The 9077-nt window shown below is 50.4% G+C and overlaps 1 protein-coding gene across 1 annotated transcript; it reads right to left on the bottom strand.

Moving 5' to 3' along the window:
• Positions 1–306: 306 nt before the first annotated feature.
• CXCL14 (C-X-C motif chemokine ligand 14) lies at positions 307–7426 on the bottom strand. Its single transcript, XM_036240756.1, has 4 exons — positions 7163–7426; positions 6907–7012; positions 3134–3247; positions 307–595 (listed from the first exon to the last, which is right to left on the bottom strand). The coding sequence occupies exons 1-4, from the start codon at positions 7224–7226 to the stop codon at positions 580–582; spliced, it is 300 nt and encodes a 99-aa protein (XP_036096649.1). The 5' UTR covers positions 7227–7426; the 3' UTR covers positions 307–579.
• Between the last annotated feature and the right edge of the window lie 1651 nt (positions 7427–9077).

Here is a 9077-nt window from a genome sequence, read left to right as displayed (position 1 = left end):
TGAAGCATGTGTCTCGGGCAGTCGAACTTGAATCCATAAAAGAACAGATGCAAAGAGATCTGTTCCTACCTGCCCAGTGACTGGGGCCACTGCGGAGTCCCCCTGTGGCTGTGACTGACCATGAGCCTAGGAGAGCCTGTGGCAGCTGTGCCGAGGCGCCAGAACCTCTGAGCGGAAACTTCCTGCTCTAGGAATGGAGCAACGCTGCTATGAAATGTTGCAATCAAGCTCCCTGTTCCTCCTAGGTGCTTATAAAGCTCAGATGTGTAGTGATGTCTGGACAAATACAAAAAAAAAAAAAAGGCATTTTTTTTTTTTTTTTAAAACAAAGGAAAGGCATGAGTCTCCAGCTTTTCAGTAAAAAGCAGCCTGTAATGAAGTCTGGAGTGCAAGAGAGATGGGTCTCACATCTGGAAGCTTTTCACGTACAACTATAAAATGTAAAAAGTGACCCTTGGTAAAAAATGCTTCATAACAATATATAATTTGTGTCTTATGCGTGCGAGAGAGAAAGAATTTGTTTTTTTAATCTGCCGTCTCCCAACCGGTATGACGTTTTCCCATCAGGATTTTTTCACCTTATTCTTCATAGACCCTGGGAAGAGAAAATACCCATGTAAGTGGCTCAGAACCTGACTTGGCAGTGCACAGGCTGTTGACTTTGCCCCTTCATTCTTGTCTTCAGTAGTGTTCTTTCCAGGATTGCAGGAGCTTGGGAGAAGTGGGGGGCATCTCAGAGGAGGCCATCATAAGGACCACAAAAGCTCACCTGAATCTGGCTTTGACTTTCTAAACAGCCTCCACCTCTGTAGTCTCATTTTATCCTCAGGGCCATATGAACACAGACCCTGTCTGTATATGAGGAAAAATGAGGCACAAGAGACTTATGGACATTGAATGTAGTGATGTGAAGGAGGCCTGTTCCAGCATGGGTGGGGGATAGTGGGAGGTGAGGCATCTCCTTCCTCAATTTAGGCTTGTAGTTTTCTCAAAGAATGCCTGTCCTCTGGAAAAACACCAGTTCTAGAGGCAGCTGCCTTGAGACTGAAGAGTGTGTAGTGGGGCTGGGGCTGTCATGGAGGCCTGTGGCTGGAGGTCACTTCCTCTAGTAGTTAACAGGCCTGTGTCCATTTATAGGCTGACCATTTCTCCTCATCCCAAGTCATCTGTAAGTATTTTAATCCCTTCTTTTCTGCTCCATGGCTGCTGTGGGGCTGCACTTCACACTCAGACAGCCCATTGACCCCTCTGCCTATTTCCTGATTTCTGAGTGGACCACCTCATTGCACATTGAAATCAAATGCCTGCTGCTGTGGCTGTCAGTGGCAGCCAGAAGCTCTGGGCCCTGAGATGCTTAGAGCTCTCTAGTCTGGACCCCAGGGGCTGGGCTGGCCCGCTGTCTTCTTCCGCTACCCTAGGTTCAATATTCTCTCTCTCTGTCTCTTTCTCTCTCTCCGAAGAGGACTTCAAGATAGTTCCCTTATCTACATTCTTGGAGACATTTTCAACCTTTTACAGGGGGAGGGGAGGTGGGGAGGACAAGGAAATGCCCCCTTCCTCTCCCAGGACACCTCAGCATTCTAAGAAAGAGGGGTGGACTCATTTTTTAATGAAGTGATGGTGTTCTAGGAATGAAGATGTCCTCACTGTTCTCATCGTTGGAATTTGCAGAAATATAAAAGGACAGGGCTGCATGGGCCCATGCCAGCTTTCTCTTCATCAAAGCTGTGGCCCAGGTGGAGGGGCTAGGGATACATACTCCTAAAAAAAAAGGCCTGAGTATCTCCCAGCAGTCCATTGAAGATGTTCTTAACCCTTCCATGAACTAGCCTTTAGGTTAGCCTCATTTACACTTTTGATGATGCAGGGTCTGGATCATGACAGTCAATGGGACAGAGTCCTGCTTTTGCCACATGAGCTGAAAGAGGGCTTCATTCCCATCAGATTTAGAAAAAATAATCTCTCGCTCTCATCATTTTCTATTTCAAGCAACTGCAGATGAGGCAGTTTTGGAGGCAGCTCAAAAGGCTCAGGTACTGGGGTTGCATCCAAGTGTCAGCTCTGGGGGAGCTGATCACCGGCTGAGCTTAGTGTAGAAGGGCCAGCTGGGTGGGGTGATGGGAGGGGCAGTGCGGGGACCTGAGGTAGGGAGGGGGAAGGTGACACTGGGAAACCTGGATTCCTGCCTTGTGCTCCCAAGCAAGTCACTCCCCATCCCCACTTCACCTTGGTTTCCTCCTCTGCTGAATGAGGTGCTGGCACCGATTCCTGGGAAACTCACCTGTGGATGTGCACATGTGCATGCGTCCGTGCATGTGCTTCCCTGGCCATGCTGTGCAGATACAGTGTAAACAGGTTCTGAGTGTGTGAAGACAGGTTGTGCCAGGGCAGACTCACCTTTATGCGGTATAGAGGAACCAGGAACTTGCCTCCCCTCTGAGGCCAGACATAGGACCCCAGGAGATCAGAGCTACAAAGCCCTATCTTCTGATTATGGGGAAATAGAGCCCAGAGTAGGTAGGGGTTCAGTTCAGGGCTTAGGTCACCTGGTCACTGCTGCCCCTGAGGTTAAGAGTAGCTCTGATTTTAAAGGGTCAAACCCAAGGTCCCTCCCTGCACCTGTGTGGGAAGGAGTTTATTAGATTTCTGGGCAGCAGGGGGCATGAGGGGAGACATACTATTGGCAAGGAGTCATCCTTACCATTTTGTGATTGTACCTACAGTTTTATAGTTAATAAACCCAGGCACTTATGTGGTCATGTTTCACCCCACAAAAATCACAGAGAGACCTGTAGGGATGCTCACTCAGCCTTTGACAGAGGAAAACCTGGGGTTATATAACTTAAGTTATTTAAATATGAAGAGGAATCAAGACTAATATACAATTTAAAATGAGACACACTGTAGTTCACAGAAGGATACATTTTTGATGCTTACAACTGTCTAAGAGAGCAATAGCCTGCTTTGTTTAGTGGTGAGTTCCTTGTCCTTAGGGGTATGTAAGCAGTGTCTGGGTATCTGCCTACTAGGGTTACTGTGATGGGTGTTCACCCATTAGACATGGCTAGAGGACCTACAAAGCGTCCAGGATCTGGACCTGGGAGAGGTTAGGGAGAAAGCAGATGGGGCATACCTGCGTTTCTCGTTCCAGGCATTGTACCACTTGATGAACCTCTTGGTGCTCTGCAGCTTGGGGTGCAGGCAGTGCTCCTGACCCCGGTACCTGGACACACTTTTGGTGGTGATGCTGAAATGGAGTGGGATAGGGTAGAGAATTAAGGAACCTGAATGATAGGCCCTCAGTGTGGCCCATGGGTGGCCCTGGTCTGTCCCAATCAGGGCTCCTTTCAAGGGAGCCTACCCACCCATATGTTCACTCCCTGGCCAGCTCTTTGGTTGTCCCTTTAATCTCTCACTCCATGTTAGGTTCTAAACTTGTACTGAGTGATCGGTTTTCACCCTGGGAGCCATCAGATTCTGGAATAGTGTCTCCCTACCTCCCCCACCCTCCACTGCCCTTCACCTCCACCCCCACCCCCATTCAGGGTGTCTACAGGGCTCAAGCCTCCCTTGGGGAACAAAGGTTAGAGGACTCTTCCAGCTCCTCTGAACCTGGGGTTGAGAGGTGGAGAGAGCTAATGCTAGCAAGGTGTGCATAACAAGGCCTCTCTTTTCTTGGGTTTCAGTTGCTCTACACAGAGCTTGGGCATGTTCTGCACATACCGTGGTCTCTATCTGATCCTTCAAACTCCTGCTCTCCCCAACCCCCTGTAGATTATCTCACGGCTGCTGATCCTGAAGCTAAGTCTTGTTGGCCTTGAAGCCTATTGTTGTTCCTGAGCTTGATGTCCCAGCTGTCTCACCCTTTGGCAAAAAAATAAGACATCTCTTCAGGCTTCTATCAGCCAATGGAGGCCTAGCCATGCTGTAGAGAAGCAGGTGGTTTTGTATAGAGGGTAGGGCTTGGGTTTGAATCCCAGGTCTGTCTGTGGGACCTTGAGTAATCTTTCTGATTCCAGCTTGCCTATCTGTAAAATGGGTATAATAGTAGGACCTACCTTTTAGGGTTACTGGGATGACTAAAGGATATAATCTATACAATGTGCCTAGCACCTGGTAATACACAATGAATAGTTATTGTTATTAGTAATTGTCATGGAAGATAAGTTGGTCATGGAGAAAAGCCTTAGTGTGTGAGTTTTAGCCTGGAGGTAGAGACAAGACTGCTGCCAAACTGCTGTGCCCCTCTCATCCAGGGCTGGGCCATGATGGCAGGGTTTAGGTGGAAGCTTCTGGGTAGGGGAGGAAGGATGGTGTTCAAGAATTAGGGACCACCTAGGGGACATGGGAAAATGGAAGGGGAGAGATGAGGCTATCACTCCCTGAGAGATCACAGCAAGAGCAAGGTATGGAGAGGACTGGGGTGCTGGGAAATGGAGGTGGTGTGGGGAAGAGTGGTGGTTGGAGGTCTGAGTGGGAAGAGTGGGAAGGGAGGGAGACAGATCAGTTAGCCCCCTGCAGGTTCCCAAAGATAAATGGTTGGGGCTCATGGGCCAAGTTCTAGAAGAGATCAGAGTCTCTATGAACTCTTGAGTCTCCCAACTGACCAACTTATGGGAGAGGAAGTTGAATCTTGCCGCCAGAATGGGGGCAGAGTATTTGTGGATAACCTGTTCTCTCCTCGCTCCTGTGCTCTGAATTTCCAGGGCCTCCACTACGGCCTAAGCTCCTGGGGCAGAGAGTAGTCTTTCACTGATGCTAGGTGACTGGTCCCTGACTTTACTGGTCCTCTTTATTAGGGACCAGGTCTTGTCCCTCCTTTGAGGTCTGGAGCATGGAGCCAGGCTTAAGAGTAGAGTCTTGTCATTCTCTTCCCCCGTGGTACCTAGACACTCTTAGCCCATGCATTATTCTGTCTGCCTGCAATGCAGCTCTTGCACTTGCAATAAAGGACATGACAAAGCCTGAGAAAACTCCCTCCTCTGTTAGGTCAGTGTGCAGGCTGAGAATCCCAAGTCTGGAGACCCGAAGGTCAGGGAGCAGGAGAGGATGCTCAGCAAATGCTCTGTCACACTACTGGGATTATGAAAATTGGTTGTGAAGTGAAGCCGTGAGGATTTCTGCCCCTACCAATTACTCAGAAATTCTGGGTCCTGTGTCCCTCTCCTTAGTGCCACAGGGTTTTGGCAAGAGCTCATTGGACATACAACACAAATTGCTCTTTTTAGAATCTGGACTGTCCTGGACCCTTCTGAGTGCAAGGACTCCCACTTGCAAAGCAGATGACTCCCCTCCCACCCATCCGAGATTTCTGGGTGACTCAGGGTGAATTGGAAAACTTGCTTTTGTTCAGCCTGTGTGGCTCAAAACCTGACTTTGGCAAAAAGTGCTTGCCCTTTGTCTGATCTAGAAAGTCTTAGAAGTTTGAGGGGAGAGGACCTCCAGCCCTTCAGGGATGGGGGTTGTTCTAGGTGTGGGATGGAGGTTTAGGAGAGGGTGACTGCATGTGGATCTCCTGAGGCTCCTGCAAGTTTTCATAAGGCTGCATAAAGCCTTCTCATGCACTTGCCTGTCTGTCAATTTCCTCTGTTCTGAAAAGTTTAGCCAGGAAAAAGAACAAGCCTATTTACTGAGCATTTTGTCCTTTTGAGATGTCTCTGCACCCTACACACTACTTCTCCTACCTGCAAGGTCTCAGCAACTGAACTTGGTGTGTGGAGCATTTTCAGTACTTTGAGGACTGCAAACTTAACTTGCAATGTCCCTATCATTTTTTCAGTCCCCAAGCTATGAGCTAGGAGGGGCTTGTAGCACCTCCTTCAGCTCCTGTGACCTCTGACCCCCACGAAAAGGATTTTCTGGCTGTTTTTCTGGACTTGGGTCCATAAGGGAAGGGGTGAGACAAAGGGGCAGGGGCAAGAGGTTAATTTAGGTGTCCAGGAAGGAAGGTAGTGGGGTTTAGCCCAGGCAGTGGTTATCGAATTCCCCTAACTTCAGCCCAACTATACAGCCTCCAGATAGCAGTAGGGGTTGGGGACTGCCTTTGGCAGACACTGTGGCCTTTGGGCCAGTGGGGCCAGTGGCAGAAGGCACTTGCCCAGACTGAGAATAGAGTGTGTCCTGTTTCTGGGGGAGGGGAAGAGGGGCCAATGGTCCATGGCAGATATTTGGTAGCTGCTTTGCCAAGGGCTCCCTTCCTGGCCAAAAGCATATTGACGGGGAAACAGTGGTGCTGGCCTCAAGTGGTTAATTGGGAAGGCAAAGAAGCAAGGAAACTCAGTGTTCTTTCTGCCCCAGTTTCAAAGATACTTCCCACATCCCCACCAGCCACGTGGCACATTAACCCCAGCAGAGCACTTTCCACAGTACTACTCAAGCTCAGGGACCTGCAAGAGTCCAACCTATGAAGGAAGAGTGAGGGTGATTCTCAAAAAAATTGCTAGAAGCCCAAAACTGGCCGTCTCTAGTTCCCTGATTGGAAAAAGGCTCTGAAAGGAGGGTCTGACTTTAATCCTTCCTCCAGTAACAGGAAAGCAGCACACCTCACAGTTTGCATTCAAATTCAATAGGTCTGGGTGAGCTTTTAGTGCTTTCAATCTGGGTGTTCTAAGTTGGCACACGGAAGCTGTTTAACCCTTCATCACCCTGGAAAGGTGGGCCGTGCAAACACAGGGCTGCCCATTTGAATCCTAGCAAGGGTGAACTCCTTGGAGAGGCTGTTTCCGGAGCACAGAACAGTGTCCCTCTTTCCAAACTCTTCCAGACTGTTGCACCAGCATCTTAAGGACTCGCCGGGCAATTACAAAGGCTCTGCCAAGGCCCTGCCAAAGGCAGAGAGAAATGTTTGTTAGCCCGACCCAGCACCAGGTTAAGAGCAGCACGCACACGCTTGCCGCGGGAACTCACATAACCATCTTCTCCTCGCAGTGCGGGTACTTTGGCTTCATCTCCAGTTTCTTCACGTCGCTGTAGCGGATCTTGGGCCCCTTCCGGGAGCACTTGCATTTGGACCCTGCCAAAGAACGCGCAGGGGCCGCTCAGTTGCGGGCGAGGTCTCCTGGTGTCCACTTAGAACCCCCGGGGTCTCAGGAAGCCTAGAATTTGGTATTTGGGTTCCCCAGGATGGGACCAGACGGCGACAAAGGGCCTCCTGGGCACTCACCGTCCACGCCCGCAGCGCACAGCGCCAGGAGCAGCAGAAGCAGAGCGGCAGTCAGGAGCCTCATGCTGGCCAGAGGGGCGCGGTGCCGGAGCTGGGACAAGGGGAGGACGCCCTCCGGTCCGGAGACACCCCGGGCTCCGGTTTCTCTCTCCGGAGTGTGCCTCCTGGCACCTCTCGAACCGCTGCTGCGTCCGTCGGTGGATGGCTCACAACTGTCGCTCTCTGCTTGGGGCTCAGCGCTCGCTCACTCTACAGCCTCCCTCCGCCCGCCCAGGCTTCTTTTAAATCCGCTCCTGCCCTCGCTGAGAGTGAGCTCATTAATATGCAGAACCACTCGGTGACTCACAGAGATTTCTCAACACGGTGTGGGGAGGAGACCATCCCAGCCCGCCCCAACCTTGATGCACTCCCAGCTACTCGCACACACATTCACACACTCATTCACTACCCTCTCTCCCCCACACACTCTCCTAAATGCACTTGCACACCCAGACTCCAGCATGCGCACACAGCCAATGCCCTGGCTCCACTGGAGAGTCGAGGGGCTGCTTAAGGGCACTGCTTTTCTGATTCTGGTGGTTCCCTCTGGCCAGAGGGACCAGCTCTTCTGAGTCGCTGTGGGACCCAGGTCTGTGGCCCAGATCTTCTGAGAAGAACTGAAATGGTTATGGGGCAGGTGCCAGGTGTGAGTGCCAGCAGACCTGACTCCTAGGGTGTGAGCAGTCCCTGTTGGGCTAGCAACCCTGGTGTTCAGAGCACAAGGCCTGGTCTGGAGGGAGGTTGCCATAGGTTGGTTGTACAGCAGCAAAGCCATCACCTGTGGTCACTGGAGCTGGCTCAAAGAGTATATATGTGGGGAGGTTTGGTCACTCTTAGAGGAAGGCTTCCTAAAATGGGTATATGGCCCCTGGCTGTGCCAGCTGTGTGGGGTGGGGAGAACCAGGCAGGGGTTCCTCACTGTCACACCATTCTTCCAAAGCTATGCAGAGGCCCAGTAGGGAGATATGACAATGATAACCATCTGGATGAAGTCCGTGTTCCAGACATCATACCAGGCTGTGTAGTGTATTGGTGGGGGTCCAGGCATGGTGACAGCAGTTTCTGTTGCACTATTTACCAGTGCAACTGAATTCACCACTATAAGCCTTCATTTCATCATCTGGAAAGTACGAGTAGTCACAGTGCCTATCATAGGGCAGCACCGATAGCTATATAAGATCAGACATATAAAATGTTTAACAGGCCCTGGCCAGTTTGGCTCAGTGGTTACAGCGTCAACCTGCGGTCCAGAGAGACCCAGGTTCAGTTCCCACTAAGGGCACGTAGGGCACGTAGGTTGCAGTTTGTCCTCAGCCCTGGTTGGGTTGTGCATGCAAGAGGCAGCCACTCTGTGTGTCTCTTTCACGTCGATGTTTCTCTTTCTCTCTCTCCCTCCCACTCTACTTGAACAAAAAATGGAAAAATGCCCTCGGGTGAGGATTAAAAAAAGTGCAAGAAAAAAAATAAAGTGTTTAACAGAATGCCTGGTCAGTATTTGGTACTCTGGAGATGTTACTTATTGGATTCATTATTATATACATATATCTTTTATTTTGATTCTTACAAGTCCTCTTCCAAGTTGGTATTTTAATTGTTTATTTGACAGGCATGGAAACAGGCTCAGAGAGAAGAAATAACTTGCCCAAGATCACACAGTTAGGAAGCAGGTAGCTAGGCCAGGAAGGACTCCAGTGTATGTGGTTGCAGAACTGGAGTTCTGTCCCTGGGCCACCCTACTTCCCTCAGGCATCTTGCAAAGTGCTTCTTTGACAGACCCAGCAACAGGATGCCGAGGGTCTCTGGGCCTGGCTCCCAGGCAAAAGCTGGAGCCAGGGCAGAAAATGCCGGGCTCTTCCAGTTCACACAGCTCTGTGCT

Source organism: Molossus molossus, unplaced genomic scaffold (genome assembly GCF_014108415.1).
Source record: "Molossus molossus isolate mMolMol1 unplaced genomic scaffold, mMolMol1.p scaffold_m16_p_4, whole genome shotgun sequence".
NCBI classification, from domain to species: Eukaryota; Metazoa; Chordata; class Mammalia; order Chiroptera; family Molossidae; genus Molossus; species Molossus molossus.
This window is presented reverse-complemented; position numbering and strand designations above follow the sequence as displayed.